This window comes from Gossypium raimondii, chromosome 3 (assembly GCF_025698545.1).
Source record: "Gossypium raimondii isolate GPD5lz chromosome 3, ASM2569854v1, whole genome shotgun sequence".
In the NCBI taxonomy this organism is placed as follows: Eukaryota; Viridiplantae; Streptophyta; class Magnoliopsida; order Malvales; family Malvaceae; genus Gossypium; species Gossypium raimondii.
Window position 1 is genome coordinate 60,106,546 of NC_068567.1, and position 21,495 is coordinate 60,128,040.

General features: G+C 34.0%; 3 protein-coding genes across 4 annotated transcripts; 2 read left to right on the forward strand and 1 right to left on the reverse strand.

Annotated features, from left to right (window-relative positions):
* Window positions 1-1,645: 1,645 nt before the first annotated feature.
* LOC105795154 (protein TIC 62, chloroplastic) lies at window positions 1,646-7,788 on the forward strand. The gene is made up of 15 exons (XM_012624653.2): window positions 1,646-1,849; window positions 3,092-3,209; window positions 3,293-3,365; window positions 3,452-3,491; window positions 3,744-3,920; window positions 4,270-4,351; window positions 4,470-4,542; window positions 4,641-4,751; window positions 4,829-4,981; window positions 5,467-5,600; window positions 5,682-5,876; window positions 6,309-6,494; window positions 6,819-7,004; window positions 7,326-7,412; window positions 7,498-7,788. The coding sequence occupies exons 1-14, from the start codon at window positions 1,675-1,677 to the stop codon at window positions 7,378-7,380; spliced, it is 1,758 nt and encodes a 585-aa protein (XP_012480107.2). The 5' UTR covers window positions 1,646-1,674; the 3' UTR covers window positions 7,381-7,412; window positions 7,498-7,788.
* Window positions 7,789-9,123: 1,335 nt separating this feature from the next.
* LOC105795155 (uncharacterized) lies at window positions 9,124-12,336 on the forward strand. The gene is made up of 3 exons (XM_012624656.2): window positions 9,124-9,452; window positions 9,723-12,001; window positions 12,085-12,336. The coding sequence occupies exons 1-3, from the start codon at window positions 9,278-9,280 to the stop codon at window positions 12,160-12,162; spliced, it is 2,532 nt and encodes an 843-aa protein (XP_012480110.2). The 5' UTR covers window positions 9,124-9,277; the 3' UTR covers window positions 12,163-12,336.
* A 356-nt stretch (window positions 12,337-12,692) lies between these two features.
* Window positions 12,693-16,945, reverse strand: LOC105795156 (inositol-tetrakisphosphate 1-kinase 3). 2 transcript variants are annotated; one of them, XM_012624658.2, is made up of 10 exons: window positions 16,391-16,945; window positions 15,102-15,183; window positions 14,892-14,924; window positions 14,151-14,271; window positions 13,916-14,008; window positions 13,703-13,822; window positions 13,429-13,605; window positions 13,286-13,341; window positions 13,109-13,193; window positions 12,693-13,032 (listed from the first exon to the last, which is right to left on the reverse strand). In XM_012624658.2, the coding sequence occupies exons 1-10, from the start codon at window positions 16,519-16,521 to the stop codon at window positions 12,965-12,967; spliced, it is 966 nt and encodes a 321-aa protein (XP_012480112.1). In that variant the 5' UTR covers window positions 16,522-16,945; the 3' UTR covers window positions 12,693-12,964. The 2 variants fall into 2 exon arrangements, with proteins under 2 accessions (XP_012480112.1, XP_012480114.1); XM_012624660.2 differs by lacking the exons at window positions 14,892-14,924; window positions 15,102-15,183; window positions 16,391-16,945 and adding an exon at window positions 14,701-14,885.
* Window positions 16,946-21,495: the final 4,550 nt, after the last annotated feature.

Genomic DNA, 21,495 nt, shown 5'->3' on the forward strand with positions numbered 1-21,495 from the left:
GCCCCTAGCCTCATGACTCAAAAACTCAGGAGAAACTGTGACATTTGGAAGAGCTGTTCTCTAAGCAAGAACACTTATTTAAAGAACAACATGAATAATTGTGTATCCTTAATCAAAGGAACGCTCAGAATGAGCAACTAATTGCTGAGTTGAAAGTTGCGTGGGAGGTTCCCAAGCAAGAGAATCGAGCTTGCCAATAAGATGAAGCACAATCTGCCCTTTGCAAAAACCGCGAGCACAATAAACCATGTGACCTTCGCAGGAACAATGCAGACCTTCCAATAGCCTCCCAACATTCTTAGGGTAATAACAATGTCTTTATAGAAGAGCAACTCAGAGTTTTCATGGTGAAATTGATGCAAGAAGTAAAAGGAGTGAAAACGGACGAATTTATCTAGAATTACTCTAATGAGTCGTTAGCTCCTAAAGTCCTTGATAACCACATTTCGGCTTCTTTCAAATTTCCAAAATTTGTATACAATGGTTCAGGGGACTCGAAAGACCATCTAGCCCGGTATACCAATCATATGAACATAATAAGAGCATCCAATGGGGTCAAGTGCAAGGCTTTCTCCATGACCTCCTTGCAAACAGCTCAACAGTGGTACCTACCATTGCCTCTGGGGTCCATCCACTCTTTTGACTAGCTAGTAGGACAATTCATGAGTCGCTTCTTAGCCAACAAGATGCTCCAGCAATCCCCAGCTTATTTGATGACCATCCGTCGGGGAGCAAATGAATCCCTCCGTGATTATGTCCAACGATTTAATGTAGCCACCTTGATATAATTCAATAATATATTTTTGTGAGAGTTAAAATACAATTTCACCATTGTATTGACATGTATGTTTATAGGTTTTAGAAGGACAAAATCAAAAGTATATCATTTTGGAAGAGGGCAAACTATAATTTCACAACTTATTTACTTAAAATTTTATAAATTAGGGGCTAAAAGCATAATTTTTATATTATGAAGGTTAGGGCCTCGCTTGCTCCCTCCTATTAGTTTAGATATCACATAGAATATATTTATAGTATGTAACTAAATTGTAAACATGTGTAATTTTTATTTTAATAATATTATTTTTTAACACGATAAATTTAAGTTGTCCATGTGATAATTGCACACGTATTAATAATTTATTTTTACAACAAATTCACAATTAGCATAGTGGAAGGACGTAATTGATATGATATTAATATTTTGAGAACTCAATTACAAAATTTAAAATTCAAAATGAATTTAAAATATGAACAAAATTTGGAGGTGTTTGGTGAAATTAACCCCAATAATTTCAAACATAATAAATTTTGTGTACTTTATAGGCTGGATCATTTCGTGTAGTTTGATATCCACTGGACTTATTGTATTTTCCTACACATATATGTATAATTAAACTTAATGAAAAAGAAAAAATAATTCAATTTTTCATGGGCATAATTCTTTTGTAATAAAGAAAAAGCATTAAATTTTTGGAACCATAAAAAGAAAAGATAAAAGAAATCAAGTATGTATATTGTTTGGCAATGGTGGCAGTAGGAGAAGCAGCCAGCTCACAATCCTTAGGGACCCATCATATCAACATGGTGTGGCAGCAGGTGCCTCATTGCCAATAAAGAAAATAGTTTGATCCTGATTTTCTTCTATTTTTATTTTTATTTTTGGCTTCAATAATGGAGAGTTGCTCCCTACAGCCACCAGCCATTACAACAGTACCTTCATCTCTGTCCAGAAGTGGGTTCATTGAGAAACCCCTTGGATATGGTCGAATTCTCAAGCTTCCCACTTGTAAAAAATACCCACATGGTAGAAAGCTCAAATTCTTTGATTTCAGAGCTCAAGCCTCGGGTAATTAAAGTTTGAAAATTTCCCATTTTTGTTGGCTATTTTCTTTAGGGTTTATATCAAATGGTTTGTCCTTTGAATTTGATTCAGCTGTTAACATGTAGTCTTTTTTTTGACATTTTATGCTTGTGAAATTTTTGGTAAGATATGACCAATTTCACTTTGTCATGCAAAAACCTTAGTCACAGGGATGAACATGTAGCTGTTTGAATCATAGGAATTTAAAGTTACCCTAATTGGCAATGACTAAAGTCCTTGTGTCATTGAAAAAAAATTGCAATTAAGTTATCAAGGATTTACTCTTGTAACAATGCAGACTAGAAAACAACATCTACAGTGGCATATGTAAACAATTGTGTCTATAGCTTGTGCTGTCCTTTTATACGGAAATGCCAGATTTTAGTCCAATTCGTTTCCTCTTTCTGGTAATCAGGGCTACTGATGATTGATCTTGCTGTTGACAACTAGTGTGGTAAAAGTAACATGGAAGCTATTGTAGTAGTAGTTAGATTGCATTTTGCCCCTCTACTCACAAAATGGGCAAATTAGTCCTTGTACATTAGATCAAAGAGCAAATTGGTCCTTCTATTAAAAATTCTATCCATTTCTACTATAAAAATTAGTTACTGTACGCCAGCATGAGGTACACGTGACATGCTACATATTACTATTTGGTTATTCTGTCAGCCACACCAGTTTTTAATAGTACAAATGGATGAAATCTTTAACAAAAAGGATCAATTTGCTTCTTGATCTAGCATACAGGGGCTAATTTGCCCTTTTTTTGAGTAGAGGGGCAAAATGCAATCTGATTTTTAGTATAGGAGCCTACATGGTGCTTTTACCCAATTATGTCCAAGTTGGTATTTCAGTGTCAAATTAATATCTAGAGTAGACTATAAGAGTATTTGATATTGACTTAATGCCATCCGTCCTTCGCTTATTTCAAGATTTAATAAGATGCATTTCAAAGAATTAAAGTTCTCTAATATTTTTTTTTCCCTTTTCTTGTAGCCAAATGAAATAGGCTTTTCAGTAGAATTGTCCCAGTTAAACCATTTATGTATTGTAGAACTGAAGCTGTCCTTGTATATAGACTTGTTCCATATGATTGTTTAGTGGTTGGTAAATCAGATATAGTTGCAGAAATGTGGTTTATTTTGCATTATTGCTTCAGCAGTTTGTTTATCCCACCTGACATGTGTTTACTGCCATATGATCATTATCATCCATTTTTATTGCTAGAAACAACGAAAATCAGCTCTGAGACGGCTGGAACAATCTCAAACAAAGCAGATTCAAAAGATGAGGATCTTGCTTTTGTTGCTGGTGCAACTGGCAGGGTAGGCTCTCGAACAGTCAGGTTAAAACTCACTGGCAGCTTCACTTGAAATTTAACAACTGGAAATGCAGTTTCTAGTATGTGCTAAGCTCATGACTCTTCAGGGAGCTTTTGAAACTTGGTTTTCGAGTTAGAGCTGGAGTTAGGAGTGCTCAGAAAGCGGAAACTCTTGTGCAGGTATCTGTTGTACTTGTTAATGTATTAATCTTTTATTGTTTCTAGGTCCAAGTTATGCTTGTATTTGAAGAGAAATTTTAATGCAGAGTGTCAAGCAGTTGAAGCTTGATCCTGAAGGAACTACACGTAAGGACAAGAGAGCCTAGGGAATTGGTTTCTTCTTATACTTTATCATTCTCAACATTGGATAAAACTATGATTCAAAATATATGAAAGGATAATATTATACTTACTCTCCATTCCACTTGCCTTTCCAATCATTCCATCTGTATCATCCACCTTGAGAGAATCTCACCTGATGGAAAGTATACCCAAACTTATAATATCGCAATAATGATGTCATAGCTAGTAACAGGCAATCTTTGTTCTTTAGACCAGCTGTAGAAAAGCTTGAAATTGTGGAATGTGACTTGGAGAAACAAGATACAATTGCACCAGCCATAGGCAATGCATCAGTAGTCATATGCTGCATTGGTGCCAGTGAGAAGGAAATTTTTGATATTACAGGACCATATCGGATCGACTACCAAGCCACGAAGAATCTTATTGATGCAGGTAAACAAAATGGAGAACCACTGGCATATCTGTTAGTTCGCATCTGCCCTGTAGCAATTGCAGCAATTACATGTTTTTTCTTCTTCTTTTCCTGAAAAGAGAGAGGTGGACAACTTGCTGTAATAATTCAAGGGCATCTGTGCATTATTTATTTTATATTTTATAAATCTCAAGGAATACTTAAAACTTGCTAAATTAATAAAGGTGATGCTTAAAGATTAAATGAGAGAAATGAAATTTTGGGTCCTAGACTTCTTATTTGATGAGTTAATTTCCTCTGTATTTGGACAATATTGTCCTCTTTACACTCTGTATGGTGAAACTTGAACTTTTTTTACCTGATGAGCAGCCACCGCTGTGAAGGTTAACCACTTTATTTTGGTTTCATCTTTGGGAACAAATAAAGTCGGATTTCCTGCAGCTATTCTCAAGTGAGTCCCTTCTTTTAAGGTTTTCTTGCATAAAATTTTGACCCCATATATATTCTTTATTTTGCAATAGATTGGAACAAAGATTTAGTGTTTTCATTTTATCTTTTTCGCATCTAAGTTTGTTTTGGGGGGTCCTCATCTGGAAGAGAAAGGCAGAAGAAGCACTCATTGCAAGTGGTCTTCCTTACACTGTAAGTGCATTTAGAAATACCTGCAATTTTTGTATATCACAAGCTGTAGAGAGGAATCTTATCTGGATTTGGTTACTCATCTTGAAGTTCCTGTTCAGATAGTCAGACCAGGAGGAATGGAGCGCCCCACTGATGCTTTCAAGGAAACTCATAATATCACCCTATCCACTGAAGACACTTTATTTGGTGGCCTGGTGTCAAATCTTCAGGTGTATATACAAACTTTTAACGTTGAATTTCATTTTGCAACTTTTTAAGTGTTTCTCACAATATCAATGAATTGAAGGTGGCTGAACTCATGGCCTGCATGGCCAAAAACCGAAGCCTTTCATACTGTAAGGTGGTAGAAGTTGTTGCTGAAACAACTGCTCCATTGAGACCTATGGAGAAACTTCTTGCAAAGATACCATCTCAGCGTGCTGACATTTCCTCTCCTAAGGTACTGTTAGAGTGCAGAAGAGACTTGGCTCTTTTCTGTGAACATGTAACACAATTGAGAAACTGAGTGGCAGAGCTTGAGCTCGTGAAGCGTACATAAAACATTCTTTGAGATTTTGAGCCTTTCCATCGTCTAAGACATGACTATACTGCATCTCTCCTATGAGAAATTGCTTAAATTGTTTGATAAAGAAAGTGTGATGTTCCTGAAGTAGAAATGATCTTTTCTCGTTTAGTCTCTCATCTCTATGAAGAGCAGGTGATCAATAGTTCATATGAGGGCTAGCCATGTTAGCGTGGTGGCTCAACAGGCAGGGTGGATCCGAGGGTCATTTTTAAATGCTGTCTTGGTTTAGGAAATGATTCGTAACATGCAATGGTTGTGACTTGTAAGGAAGAAGTCAGTGTACCGATAAATATCTGTTGATCATTCAGCTACACAAACAACCTTAGTGTCCAATTAACTTTCTGCCCTGATGTAAACAGGAATATGATACTCCCACTAAGCCTGATCCAGCACCTGCTAGGAGCATTGTAACCGAGAAACCAACTACCCCTACTGAGAAGGAGCCTGCACAGGCAAAAGTTCTGGAAACAGAGCCACTGTCTCCCTACACAGTGTAAGCCAATCTATTCAATAGTAGCTGAGTTATGCCTTCATATCAAGTATGTTAAAGATAAGAGCTGACTGATTTTGATAGCTATGACGACTTGAAGCCACCTAGCTCTCCTAGTCCAACACCAGGTGGGCCCAAAGAAGTAAGTTCCAGTGCCTCTGCACCAGCAGAAAATGTCTCAACTTCCACTGAAGGAAACAGTGTGCCAGCAGCTGTGGCTACTGACATCATTGAGAAGGATTCATCCAAGCAGTCAACTAGTCGTTCTCCCTATTATGCGTAAGTTTGCTACTGTATTTTGGGGTTGTCCTTCTTTGGCTGATTCTCCTTATTCTTCTTCAAAATAAAAACATTACAGTTTTTCTCCTCATTTATATTGATCCCATTTCCTCTATTTTCTGCCATGCCGCAAAGTATAACTATCACAACATAACATTTTTATCGTGTAGTAGGTTTTTTGCCTGGTGCCTTATCAAATTATATGATAAGAATTAAGCAGTTAAACACTTTAGTCTGTTTCTTTGATTTGCTTCAATATAATAATAACATGTATATATTGTGATCTTTTATTCACTTATCTTTAATATTATGGTGACTTTGTATTCACTTTTTACCTTTTTGAACAACCTTCCAGTTTTAATCTTGGTTTGATTTCTTGTTTGGCCATTTAGTTTCTCCGTACCATTCATTATAGCCCTCCAACTGTTTCAGATATGCCGATCTTAAGCCCCCTACATCACCATCTCCTAGAGCACCAACAACTGCACCAGCAGACAGTGGGTCCGAAGGTGATACATTGTCAGGAAACAGCACAGCTCAATCTCCGATAGCTGATAAACCAGGTGATGAACAGCCTGATACCAAACCAACACCAAGACCACTTTCTCCTTTTGCTATGTGAGTTCCCTGGTTTTCTTCTTTCTTTCTCTTTTGTTGAAATATAATTTTATGAATTCTTTACTTCATAACAATGCCAAGAAAGTATTTTTCTATAGTAGAAATATGCATAATAACCACTTCAAAAATCAATCCTAATCGTAGAACCTTCTCATATAAATATAAGTGGCATTCTTTGTGATTTGAGTTTCTTGGTGCAAGGACATCATGCATGCATACGTATACACTTGTTGAACAACCTTCCCAATTCAGTTTCGGTTTGATTTTTTGTGCAGCCATTTTATTCTTTCCATTCCATTCATTGTAGCCCTCTGACATTTTCAGGTATGCTGATCTTAAGCCTCCTTCAACGCCATCTCCTAGAGCACCGACTACTGCACCAGTGGATAGTGGGTCCGAAGGTGCTACATTATCAGGAAATAGCACAGCTCAATCTTCTATAGCAGATAAACCAAGTGATGAACAGCATAATACCAAACCAACACCAAGACCACTTTCTCCTTTTGCAATGTGAGTTCCCTGGTTTTATTCTTTGTTTCTCATTTGTTTAAATATGATTTCATGAATCCAATGACTTCATAACAATGCCATTAAGGTAATTTTCTATACTGGAAATATGCATTACACCCACTCCAATCTCAATCGTGGTCATCAAATCTTCACACACACACACACATACATATAAACCTATCCTTCTTTGTGATTTGCGTTTCTTGATGCATGAACACACACGCCTGCATATATATTTTCTGCATGTCTACTAGACCTGCTAGTTTACAAAATCTGGAGCTGTGGGACTCTGTTGCATAATCTTCTCATATAAATTACCAGGTATGAGGACTTGAAGCCTCCAACATCGCCAATACCATCCCCAAAGAAATCTTAAAGAGAACAAAACTACCAGTCAAGTCCAAGAAGGTACAAGTCCAAATTCCTTGACATTTTGTGTTTCTTGAGGAAATTTAGTTGCATGGAAGTAATGATCAGTATATGATTGTAACAGAACCATGAAAGCAAATTGGACCTCACCACTCTAGTTATGTGAAGCAAGCTAGCAATTTAACCTGCGGCAGTATTTTATGGAAATTTCTTGTTATATGATGCTGAGAGCCTGAGATTGTGACTATATATGTGTATGTATATGCATTTGTTCCTTTCCCCTGTCAATAATTTTCGAGATTGTTTGATACATTTGAACTGATGCTTCTGAAACATAGTAAAGCACAATAAGCACGATTTGGTTCGAATATATTTTATATAAGGATGTCTCGAGTTAGATACTTTCTAACATCAACCATTTTCCTTTTCCTTAACCCACTTTTTTCTTTTCGAGGCAGCTTAAACACTGAGAAAACAACATGATACACACATTGCATGATGCACCTCACTTGCTATTTCCTGATTTCTCTCTGTTTGAGAAAGATAATTAGAGTCCAGATGCTGGTTTGAGAGTAGAAACTGTATGAAATGGCGATATTGCATCTTTGATAGGGGAATACTGTGTTTTGGGAGAGTGAAAAAAAAAAATTCTCTTTAGAAAGAACAGAACCAACAAGCAGTAGCCATATGCATCATTCAATGAACTTTAAATTTTGTTAACAAAATTGTGGAACAAAAATAAGATTTTGCTTAATAGATGGTGCATAAAAGGTGTTATCATGTGTAAAAGATGAGTTTGATGTATTTAATTTAGTAGAATCTGTGTCCATTCCATACAAATTTCTTCAGTACACTAGTATTAAGGAGCCATGATAATGTTGGGGCATCTTGTCTGGATGCAAAGTTGGCATTTGCTTCTTAATGTTTATGAGATCTAGATCTACAAACTCAAGCTGTGTGGCCATAGAGGTCATGGTTGGCATTAAACCTTGAAAGTTGTTACCATGACTGTTGTTATGTATTAGGACAAAAGGAAGAATTGGGAGTGGAGATTTGAGCTTTGTGGAGAGAAAAGTTTTGAAAGAATATCTCCCGATTAAGAAGCTTGTCGGATAGCTCCTCGTAATTTTTTTTTTTGATATAATGTTTAGAATTATCTATAATGCCCCTTTAATTCTTAAATAAAAGAATAATGTGCTTCAGCGCTTTTGAACTTGTGTCCTCTTATATTGAAAACAATGTCAATGTTAACTAAATTTAGTCATGTAAGTTTTTGAGGTAGCTTATATGCAAAAACAAAAAAAAGAATTGAATTAAGAGGTATTGTTGGTTGAGACATTTGAATCTATTGGGTCAACCAATGGCGCTTGGAAGTAGAAGGAAAAAAGAAGCTAGAGGAGCATGACTCTTAATTATTTTCTTATTAGCTAAATTAATTTTTTTTAAAAAGCATTAAACAACCTTAGACTTTCCAAAAAAACAAATTTATATTTTTGTAATATTTAATTTTATCCAAATAAATCCCCTATTATTTAATTTATATACAAATAAGTTTTTTAACATAAGGCAAACTTTTATTTTAAATAGAAAATATAATAAATAAATACAAATTCAAAGATAGTAAAAAAAACAAAAAAAATATTTCAGGATTTCTTTCAACTTATTTAATTCAAAGCAAAAAGTGAAGACCATATAGACGTTTTTTTCCCCCTTATCCTAACGGTCAAAATCCCAATCCCAACTTTTTTTTTTCAAAAAAGGAAACTAGCCGTTACGTAATTTTCATTCAAAACTCGAGCACCATATTGACCTTCACAATCTTTAACATTCTTGCTTCAACGACTTCTCTATTTTCTTTTCTTTCTAAAAACACAAATTCCCATTGAATTGAATCAAAACCCATCATGGCATCACCACCCAAGATTTCTTCTTCTTCATGTAAAATGAACCCTAATTTGAAAAAAGCTGAAACCCACGATCCTATGAGAAGAAGTTTCAGTGGAAATCCTTTTACTAAGCCATCTGTCATCACTAATCGCAAAGCATTTAACCCAAAAACTCCGGCTAACAGTCCTTCAGGTTCTAATTTCTTTTTTCTTGCCTTTTAAAGATATAATTTTCTGTTTTCTTTTTGCTTTAAGAATTTTAGGTTTGAAACTAAAAAGGAAATTGTGGGCATTATTATGTTGTTGAATCTAGTCTGGGTTTTAAAGGAATTAAAGTTTGGTTTCTTAATTTGTATTTTTATAGTGTTTTTTAGTTCTGCATGTTTAGTATCATGGTTAGATAAGTTGTAATGTAAATTTTCCCAGGAAACAAACAGTGAGAGTTGTGTTCTTATACTTCCAGGTTTTCCTCGAAGACATTCCACTGGCCGGGAAAGTGTAGCTTCTTTGCGTGATCCCGACAAGGAAAACAGTAGAGACCAGAATCTCAAACCGACAAGAGTCAAATCGCCTGCTCTTTTGAAGGGTGCGAAGAATTTCATGTCACCAACAATCTCTGCTGCTTCAAAGATCAATGCATCACCAAGAAAGCAAATCTTGGTTGAGAGAAATGAGCCAGCTCGATCTTCTCTTTCGTTCTCTGATGTAAAGAGCCTAACCATGGAAGATAACGGTGCAACAACGCCGGAGGTTGCTCTGAAGCAGAAGAAGGTCTCATTCTCTGATGTTAGAAGCGTTATCACGGAAGATATTGAGTCAACACAGGAGATTGGTTCGAACCAGAAGAAGGTTTCGTTTTCTGATAAAAGCATAATCATTGAAGATACTGAGTCAACCCCAGAGATTAGCTTAAACCAGAAGGTGCCATTCGCTGATACCGAACCAACTCCATGGGGTTTGACTCATGAACACGAGGAACCTTTGAAAAGCAAGGCAGAATTTGATCACAAGGAGTCCGTAAACGATTCTGATTCGGTTCCGAAGACTGTTGCAGAAGAAAAGGATTCAGTTAATGTGGATCCCAGCTTCAAGATTAGTCCTAGAGCTTCAATCTCACCTTCTTGTCCTGTTTTGGCACCACTTGATTCTGATCCATTGGTGCTTCCTTATGACCCTAAAACCAACTACCTTTCTCCAAGGCCTCAGTTTCTTCACTATAGACCAAATCCTCGAATTGAGCTTTATCGGGAAAGAGACAGCCAGCAGCTCGATGAACTCTTTGCATCTGAAAGCCATTCAGACACTGATGTTACTGCAGAAACACTGACAGAAGGTTTGCAAAGAGATTTGGAGGAGATTTCTTCAGAGGAAACGGTGAATGAAGGAGAAGAAGAGGGGCATAATGTCTCTGAATCAAACCAGAGCTTGAAGGCTAACAGAACGTTAAAATCACGTTTTTCAACCGGATCAAAGTTCATTACTTTGCTTCTGTTTCTGTGTTTTGCTTGCTTTTCAGTTCTAGTGGTTAAGTCTCCGGCCTTTACTAATGGAATGGAAGAAATAAGCCTATCAAATTTTCAGGTGCCGCCTGAAGTTAGAGAGTTTGCAAAAGCCAATCTTGATCGTATCACTCAAAATCTACAGCACTGGTCAGCTAGCTTCTTGTCTTACATTTCCGACATCGTTTCCAGTTCAAGAGAAGTGCACAAACTGGGTTCCTTCCAGTATGCTAATTTGAGTCATTTGATAGAAGATCGTATGATTGAGGGGCACCTAAAGTTTGATCCCAGTGTAATGGAGCCTGTAAGTGAGAGAGATGCTGGAACTGAACTATTTGATAACAAGCATTACCGAGAGATTGAAGCAGATGATGCAGTAGACGAAGATGATGATGAACAAGACGATCAAGAGAATGAAGCTTTTGAAACCACGGAACTAGTTTCAGAAGAACCTGATGAAGTACAGCAAGGAATTGAGGTTGAGATGATTGAACTAGATCATTTAGAGACAGAGGAGAGCAAGGGTGTTGAATTTGCTGTTGAGATGCAAGCTGAACTTCAGAGCAATGTGGACACTGAAAACCAGCAAAGTGTGATCTCACCGCAGGCTAGTGTAATTCAACATGATGACTTGAACAATGTGGACACTGAACCTCAGGGTGATGGCTTGAACAACATCGCTGAAACCTTCTTCCATGAAGAAGAAAAGTCTGAGAACCTCAAAACCGAAGATTTGGCTAACAACTTTCAAAGTTCTGAAGCTGTAGATTTTACGATTAATGGACAAGAAGAAGACCAATTTCTCAAAAATAATAATATGATGGGGTTTTCTCTACTTGTCTTGTGTCTATTAGCAGCTTCAGCTTTCATCTACACAAAGAGAGGAAAGCCTTCCACACCAAATGCTTCAGTGCCCATGGAACAACCCATGCCATGCAAGAAATCGGAATACAGTCCAGTGTCAGTTAGCTCCAAGGATACAATCCTTGAAAAGATACCCTCCAAGAATTGGGAGACAGAACTAGATATAGCTAACGAGTTGTGCCCATCAGAAATGAGTAGCTACGAGAGGACCTCGTCTTCTTACAGCAACAAAGGACTCAAGGAATCAAATCAATATCAGAGCCAAGAAAGGAAGACTAGAAAACCTTACAGGAGAGAATCTCTTGCTTCATCAGATTACTCTACAGGTTCACCTTCCTACGGCAGTTTTACCACATTAGAGAAGAGACCTAGCAAGCATGTAAGTACATACATCATAGCTATCCTTTGTTACTTGTCTATAATCAGACTTTGTTTCTTACACTTTCTGGTTATATTTTGAAGGGTGGAGGAGTAGAAGAAGAGATAGTTACTCCAGTTAGGCGTTCCAGCAGAATCAGAAACCAAGTTACATCTCCATGACAATTGACAAGTTACATCTTATGTGTGTAACAGTTGCACTACTGTGCAATTCTAATGTGAATGAACCACTGTTGTTGGATGCAGACATTAGATTAGGACTTAATTGTACTGTTATTCATTGTTCTTTCCATAACTTTGAATAGCACTCCTAGCTTTCAATTCTTTTTTTCTTCACAGTTCCTTAGGGTCTGGTTGTGGATATGCATATTAACTGCGTGTGGTTTAAAGATAGTCCACTAAAATTCATGCTACACATAACATGAAACCTGTAATTCAATCATTTGGATCCAGCAGCATACAAAGGAAATTGAAGGGCCAAAATGAAAAAGAAATTTTTTATATCATTGTGTAATCTTGTTTCTAGAACAGAATCAATCACAAGTACTGCAGGGCTAAAATGTAATGAACCACCCATACTTTAGTGACTTGAGCAAAGGGCATTCATACCAGTAATTCATGCTACACAACATGAAACCTGTAATTCAATCATTTGGATCCAGCAGCATAAAAAGGAAATTGAAGGGCCAAAATGAAAAAGAAATTTTTTATATCATTGTGTAATCTTGTTTCTAGAACAGAATCAATCACAAGTATTATAGGGCTAAAATGTAATGAACCACCCATACTTTAGTGACTTGAGCAAAGGCATTCATACCAGTCAGTAATTATGGAAGTTAAACTAATTTCAGTTTTTGTGTCAGTTCTTCCAGACTCCGAGCCACACTTTACGTGAAACATCTTTTAAGATCAATCGATATTTCCTTCTATACTCTCTTCAGTCTTCACAACTGATAGCCCTGTACTATTTCTTCTTGAAAGTCAGTAGAAAATCCGTAAAAATGACCTCATAATCAGGCATTTTGCCATACCCTGAAAGAGCACATGAAAAACCTTCTTTAACCCAATGACGTTCTAATAAAAGAAAAGCTCGATAGTGTAAGGTTACCAGGAAAGTAGTTAATGTCAATCACATAAAAGATGTCTCTTGTCCCATGCTCTCGGATCATATCTATATTGAACAATCGAAGGCCCTGTAAAGCACAGAAAGTATAATTAAACTACATGAACTAATTAAAATTATACAATTCCATCCCTAGCTTGATATGGTAAAAAAATAACTTGCCAGCCGGTGACGGAGCTCCTTTGAAAGTCTCTCCAGCAAAGGCTTTGGAGGAAGTTCTGCAACAAAAATGATAGATTAGAGCAAACACAACTGAAATTATAATTATATCCACATAATCTGAATGTCATATATTTATCAGTTACCAGCAATGCGGGGGTCCAAATCTGCATCATCAGCAGAAGCAGCAGCCGATGAAACCCTTGGAAAAGGAAAAATACCAGGAACTTTTGCACGCTGACATTTGTTGACATTGGCCAGAGAGAACCGCCTTACAACCTTAATTGCATCCCCAACGATATAAATTTTAAAAAGAATACCATCTGTGATGTGACAAACATAGTTTATTTTCAAATATTTAGAAAAAAAGATAGGTACAAAGGAAATGGTGAGGTTTATTTATCGATAGTGACAATATACCATGATTCACAAACTCTTGTAGGACCAATGGAGGCTCAAGTTCAGATAGAGAGGACCAATCACATGCAAGAAACAGCTCGTGTGACTTGGCACTTCCATCCACTACTAGTGGTTTAGCAACTGAAATGATGAAATAAAACATGGATAATTATATGCTGATAAACAGATATATAGATAAAGCACTAAAAACAAATATATAGAAATGGAAGATACCTAAGGGTAACTTCAGCCCAGCTTTAGCAACTTCATCCGGGATGGAAAGCGGATCTTTCATGATAACCATTTGTTTTGGAACACCAACTCTGCCTACAACAATGAACAGCCATTGCAAAAGTTACCAAGCAATCGTGTTTCCTTCAACTGTTATAGTTACGAGCAACAAAGTTTTAAGGGGAGGGGGGAAGTAAAAAAGTATCTCTGGGGTTCAATATAGTGACACCATGATTACCATGGAAGTCTGATAAGTTTAAATCAACAACATCCTGAAGCATTGACTGGCGATTGTGTAGTTGTTGTATCGCATATGGAGGATCAATAACAGTTACTTCTGGATGTGTTTGTCGATAGTCCTTCAGACAGAAAAAACAAGTGCTTACATAATGAAAAAAATACCAAAAAGAATAAATATTCAACTAGCCATCATGTTTAATTCTATTTTTGGAATATGAATCTGAAATTGGCAAAGGCAAAGTTCTGTACTTCTGATGAAAACATAGTTTTTGAATAGCTCGGTGCTTTGGGCGACATGAACTAAATGTGTTCACCCAAATGCTACTTAAACTTTGCAAAGTGGCACATGCCCTGTTATTGTTATTATGAAAGATTCGTTATGATTAAGCCAAATCAATGTTCTCTGACCACATCATTGATGTTTACAAGACTTTGCATAAAGAATCAGAAAAAGGAAAAATCCTCACTTTGTTCCAATTCTTGAGATACTGATTTCAAATATCAGATGAGATTCATGATGCGGAGAGCAAGAATTTAGCATATTATACCAGAAAAAAGATAGGTTTTGATGTTAAGGGGATTTTCTGTTGAACCAGTTACAGCCCCTTCCATATCTCCGAGCAGGAACATATCGCATCAATTCATAGCAACAGTTGTAACTCAAGAAAATGCAACACTGCATTCAATTCCTTTTCTAATACAAAATGAATAAATGAAGAATGATCTTGGCAGAACAAACCTCAACAATATCGCTCCACTCTTTCCCCAACAACTGGAAGAAGCATAAGAGCCATCGTTCATTAAAAATATTATTAGCAATAAATATAAAAAGAAAAGACACTAAGAATATTAATCTATAATCCGCCAATGAATTGGGAATGATTGTTGATAAGGAAACCTATAAAACTCCTTCAACCATTTCATAGGGACAATATGAAGTCACACTAACCTTGTGTAAAATAATGTCAAAAGGACCCTGGTCCGACAGTGGTAGGTTTACATCAATGGCGACAAATAATATCCCCTTTTTCCTGCACCAAGCATAAAGATATTTTAATGATCATTCTTGAATGTCTAAAAGCTCTTGGAAACTTGTAGAACTCTAAAACATCCTTTCTAACTCATAATTCACCCAAGAAATAATTTCTCTTTTGTTTGGTCCAACACAATGCGACATGGGAGATTATAACTGAAGGCCAAAGAAGCTCTTGTAGTACTTATTATACAAAATTCAGAATTAAAAGATTTGAATCCTTCCATGTTCTTTACGGATTTAAATCAGGAATACTGCAATCAAACATGACAGGAAAATTGCCACCATGAATAACCAAAATTACAGAATATAAAAGGATTCGAAAGTCAAGCTTTGAGAGTCCATATTTTTTCTTTACATTTAAATGCACCACACTTCAAGTGACAATAATAATCCACGAACTATCAACTAAGCCACTGGTGTAGTGGCAAAGGACTTGCCTCGATTCAAGTCTTCAGTTGACACCTAATCTCGGTACAATCCCTGGACAACTCCTTCCCTCACCCCTTATCATATATGTATATATGCATGAACTAAGCATTAGAACAGAACATCAAATAGCAGGCTATTCAGATGAAGATTGAAGAGAATCTGATAAACAGAAATAAACCATGCAGAAAGTTCCTTGCAACAAGGGAAAGTGGCATGCAATAGTTTTGGTCCAATTTGATCTTTTAACCAAAAAATAGAGCAAGACTTTTATACTTCTTCCAAACAGCTAGTCCCAATGATATACGTGGTGGAATATTCCTATCTAGAGAATCAATACAATTGGCACTAAGATTCTTGATCCACCAGAACATTGACATTTTATGTTAAGCAAAAAACATGATTTGCATTGATCACCTTTGCACACACACACAATTTTAGCAGTGCTTACATATGACATATCTCCTCCCCGGCTCCCCGCCCTCCCCACCACCCCCCAAAAAAAAAAAAAAAAAAAAACTGGAGATAAAAGAAAAGCTCAATTTATAATTTATGCATACATGTTCATACAAAAGGATGTACACACACGCACGCACACAGACACACTGTAGCCATAACCAAAGTCAAATGCAATACTAGCAAGACCATACAACTCAAACAAGAACTGTTAAAAGCCAATCTTCACATCTATATGCATACAAAAACACAGTCATAAATAAAATATACATATATATACATGGAAAGGGAAGTGGATATTTGAGTAATGAATAATATACCAAGCCAAACGCTCAAACTCGGGTTGCAAGAAACTCTTTTTCTTCTTCAATGTCAAAGCATACCCAACAACAAGCTTCTGTTCCTCTTCCTCCCCACCTTCTCCATCAAAGTTTTTCCCCTTTATCCTCATATCTACTTCTTTTTTTTTTTTAAATACACTAAAAAACAAAGATGTATATTTTCTTCTTTCTTTTTGGTTTCTGGGTTTTTCTTCCCTTGGTCAACTTCCTTCTCTGGAGATTGCTCTCCAACAAGAAATGACACCAAAAAAAGATGAAAAATAAACAAAGAATCAAGTTTTTGTTAAACCCTTTCTTCCTCTTTACAATTCTCACCAAATAAATGCATACATGTCTCTCGGAAATGGGAGTTTTCAGAACCAAAAAAAAAAAAACCACAAGGAAGAAAATATTGGGTATTGGATTCTTGAAGGGAATATTCAGTTTTTGCAGAAGCAAGATTGGATTTTTGAATGAAAAGAAGTGCAATTTGAGCAAAATAACAAGAAAACAAAATTGTGGTACTAGGATTTGGTGCACAAACAAGCATTGGTCTTTGATAATTATATAGGAGAGAGGACCGGTTAGTAAGCAGAGGATAGTATGGAAAGTTAAATAATACCACTTGTTTCCCATTCTACCCTTGCCATTACTATAAATTTTACATCCCAGTATCTTTAAAAAAATAAAAAGAATTTCATTTCTGGGAAAATTTGATCCATCATCAAATAGGCTCCTTTTTTTATTCATGCATGGATTAAAAAACTGGGATATTGCAGAAAAATAATTTAGGGTGATTACAGAAATTTACAATTATCTTGACTCTGACCCATTCCATTGTTGGCATTGACTCTGTTTTCAAGCGGGATATTAGGTTTGGAATTTGGAACAAATAAAAAGCATCAATTCTTTCAAAGTGGAGAGTCACAGCTACACCCATACTTCTATCAAGATATATATATTCATACTATAGTTGTATTTATCACATTCATATATTTTTATTTTGTGTTCCATTTTTTATACCATATTAAAGTTCACCTTTTTTTTTTCCCCTTTTTCGGAATAAAACTCTTAGAAACAAAATTTAATAAAATATTTATTATATCTCTATAAGATACTTGTTAACATCTAAAATTACCACTGTCCTTTTTAACATGTGTTTATGTGTCTATGTAGTGTATTTTTAAATATATTTTGTAATATTTTATCATATCTCTATAGGATACTAATCGACCATTGTAAAATCTAAAATTGATCATTATTCATTGTTATTTTTCCTATCCATTGAATATTTATTACTTTACTTATAATACTTATTTTTCTAATATTAAAGTGACAATAACATGTAAAAAAAAAGAGATATAATACAATAAACCAAAATAAAGAAAAAGGGGTAAGTCTCTAACCTAACCCTTTGAATCAATTAAGATTAAGATGAAGGAAATATTAATATTTGATTACACCTTAATTGAAGATAATCTTTGACTTTCACAATGACAACCTAGTGTTGTGGAGAACTCCTATGATATTTATTTGGTCAAGTAAAGAATGTTTGTTTCACAAATAATTTAAAATTATTATGGCCATTTATAACTTACTATGGAATATTCCTTTTATATATTCTGCAAAGAATATGCTTAGTTTCATATGCACACACTTAAAACCACCTTTTTTTTTCCCTTCAAATATATATTAAAATGCCCTTCAAACTATATACTTGACTTTAATTAGTATGGGTATTCTTGTCAATGCAGTAAGACGTGAATTTGAGTATGTTTAAACGAATTATCCTGTTATTTATGGGTTGAGGATGGGCTATAAGTAGTTCTAAGCATTGTGTCAAAAAGAACGAATATAACTAGAACTTATAATGAAATTGTTAAAAAAACTATATATATTATAATTGTAGAAAAAAAAGTCAACTCCAAAAATCATTTATATTAAAAATATTTGATTATTAATTTATTTTTATTTAATATGTTATTTTGGATATCTATATCATTATTTAAATCATGGATTAAGTGAGGTCATAGTCAATTAGTGATTAACTTAATTGGGAAATACCTAAAAACTATCATTTTAAAAAATAAGTTGTATTATCATAAGGGTGTTTTTGTGTTTTTAAAATATTTTTATATGAAATAAAGAAAATCTCATATATGGTGAGATTCAAAGACAATGTCATTTTTTTTAACCATACAATCCAGAGAAAAAAATAGCAAACACTCGTCGTAGATGGTGAAAGACAAGCTCTATCAACACAATAAAGGCTTTAGCCTCAGCATCAATAGAACATGATGACACGTTAGCAATTGACTTTGTCACAACTCAAGCACAATATATCTGGAGTGATTGTAAACACTTAATATGATAAAAAAATCAGCCTCGGATAGTCCAAAGCGACGAGTAAAAATCAATAAAAGAATCGAGCATTCACCGAACTAGAGAGGACAACAACAAAATCATCCCTAAAATTACTTGTAAAACTAAGATTACATGAGCAAGACTAAAAAACTTGCTACAAGAGTAGACAAAAACTTCTAAAACTGAAGACTTAATAAATAATGAAAAAAACAAAAAAAATATAAAACTTAAGATAACACTGGTCCAAATCGATACGTGAAATCATTTATTATTCTAAAATATTTTCAAAACAGAAACATATTAAGAAGATGATGAAGAGCCACCCACTTTCCAAAAAAAACTACTGGTGGCCGGTGAAGTTTTAGCAAACGACAAGCACTGCCATCTGTCCATTACAACTTATGAAGACAATAAAAATACCCATAAAATAGGCCTGTAAACTGAAAATAGAGAAGACGTATATAGTGAATGAGAAGAAGAAAGAAATAAAGGGTTAGTGAGAGAGGAAAAAGGCGAGCGATAGCTAACCCGAAAACCGACACCGCCGCTGAACAAAACAAAAGAAAAAGAGTCTACGGCTTGGAGATTAAGACAACATCATTTTAAACAATTAACTTTACTATTTTAATCGAAACATTTTAAACAATAAACATTTAATAATATATACAAAATATAAATAAAATTTTAATGTAATATACATTTCATTTATCAAGGGAAAAATCTATACTAATATTAACGGTTTGATTGAGTTTAATGTCATAAATTAATCACACAAACTCATTCATTAAATTACCTTATGTATATTAATTTATCTTAATATTAGTTGTTTGACTGAATTTAATAATATAGTTTAAATGGCACCCATTAAATTAATTTAAAAATCATATATTTTATCCATAAATCTATTTAGATAAGGATAAACTATTTATAATTTTAAAATAAAAGGGATAAATGTCTAATTATATTTCTTTCCTTAGTATTAATTAAAGTGAACTGGTGAAGATTTTATAGGTGTTCAAACGATTAACCAAATCAATTAATATTAATTGAATTAATTAAAATTTTAATCTTTTAACTGTTAATTGAATTAAATTTTTTCAAAAAATTAACTAAACTGAAATATTTCGATTAATTCGGTAGATTAACCGAATTAACTGAAATTTATATTTTTATTAAAACAAGTATAAAACATATTAAATAAATAAATAAATTGATAATGTTCATTTGATTGATTTAAAACTACATGTAATTTGTATTGTTAATTATTAAGTTCAATTAGTTCAGTTAATTCTCCGATTTGAACTGAATTAATTGATAACTAAACTTCTAAAAATCTTTAACTAACCTCCAATCAATTAGATCGGTTAATTGATCGATTAACCAATTAAATCGACTATTTTAATTAAAATTTAAACACCCTAAAACCTCAAGTCTTTTTTATTTTTTATTATTATGATTTTATTTTATTTTAATAACTTTCATATTTTGAATATCTTATTTCATTTAAAATTAATTTTTATTTTATAATTTTTTCACTATATAGGGTTTGGCCGACAGCGACTCAGACCCGCAAATGAAAAATTATCCCTTTAGTACAATTAAAAATTTGTAAAATTTTAAATGATCAAATTATATTTTGGTTTTTAATTTAAAATTTAATGATAATATTTCTTAAAATGAAAATTTTATAAATTAATCACTTGAGAAATTATAAAATCTTATGCTAATGTAATAATATTATATTTTAATTTTTAAAAAATTATAATTCTAATTTGATTCTTAAAAAATTCAAGCTTCACACATGTTTAGTACACATTTTATTTAATAATATTTATATTTATACAAATAAATCATAAAAAATATATAAAATAGGGCACGAGCTATAAAATTGGGTAAATCACGTAATGCAGATTAGATGGATCATGGATGATGGCCGACATTATCTAATGTCAGCAAAGGCAAGACTGATTATATTCCAAAGGTCAAATTCTGCAAGTACGCCCTGTATTTTGTGTAAATTTTATATTTAGCACCTTTACTTTAATCTGATTAATTTTAGTCCTTGTATTTTTTAAATTTTAAATTTTTAATCCTGACCCAATGATAACAGTTAAATCTATTTGGTTAAATTATGTCATTACTCATGTATTATGCGTAAAGTTATTGATTTAATCAATATTCACCATGATATAATCATTCTTAGTGGCTATATTTTTAAATTTTCAAAAGTTTAACCTTAATGCAAACAACGATCGTTAAATCCATTAACTGATTTTTTATGAGTAACATATGAAAATAACAAACAAACATAGTATTACACATTTGATAATATGTTTGACACGTTAAATTTTAAAAAGAATATAGAACTTAACTTAATGAGTTTAATAGGTTTCATTTGGTTAGGACTAAAAATTTTAAATTAAAAAATAATCAAATTAAAATCGACCACTAAATTCACAATTTACATAAAATATAAAGTCTAATAGCAAAATTTAACCTATTTCAAATCACTCGTTATCCATAATAATTTTGAATATTAAATTATGACATTATTAAATAAATTAATATAATTATCTGATTTATATGAAAGAAATGAGAATCTTTATCTTCTTTTTTTTGCCAAAATGATAGTATTATGATACATGTGCTTAAATAAGTAGTATTATTTTTGGTGGCTGCCACACGTTTTTGCAGAATCATGATGTTCACATTTATCTTATGGCTCAGAATTCTGCTGTGCG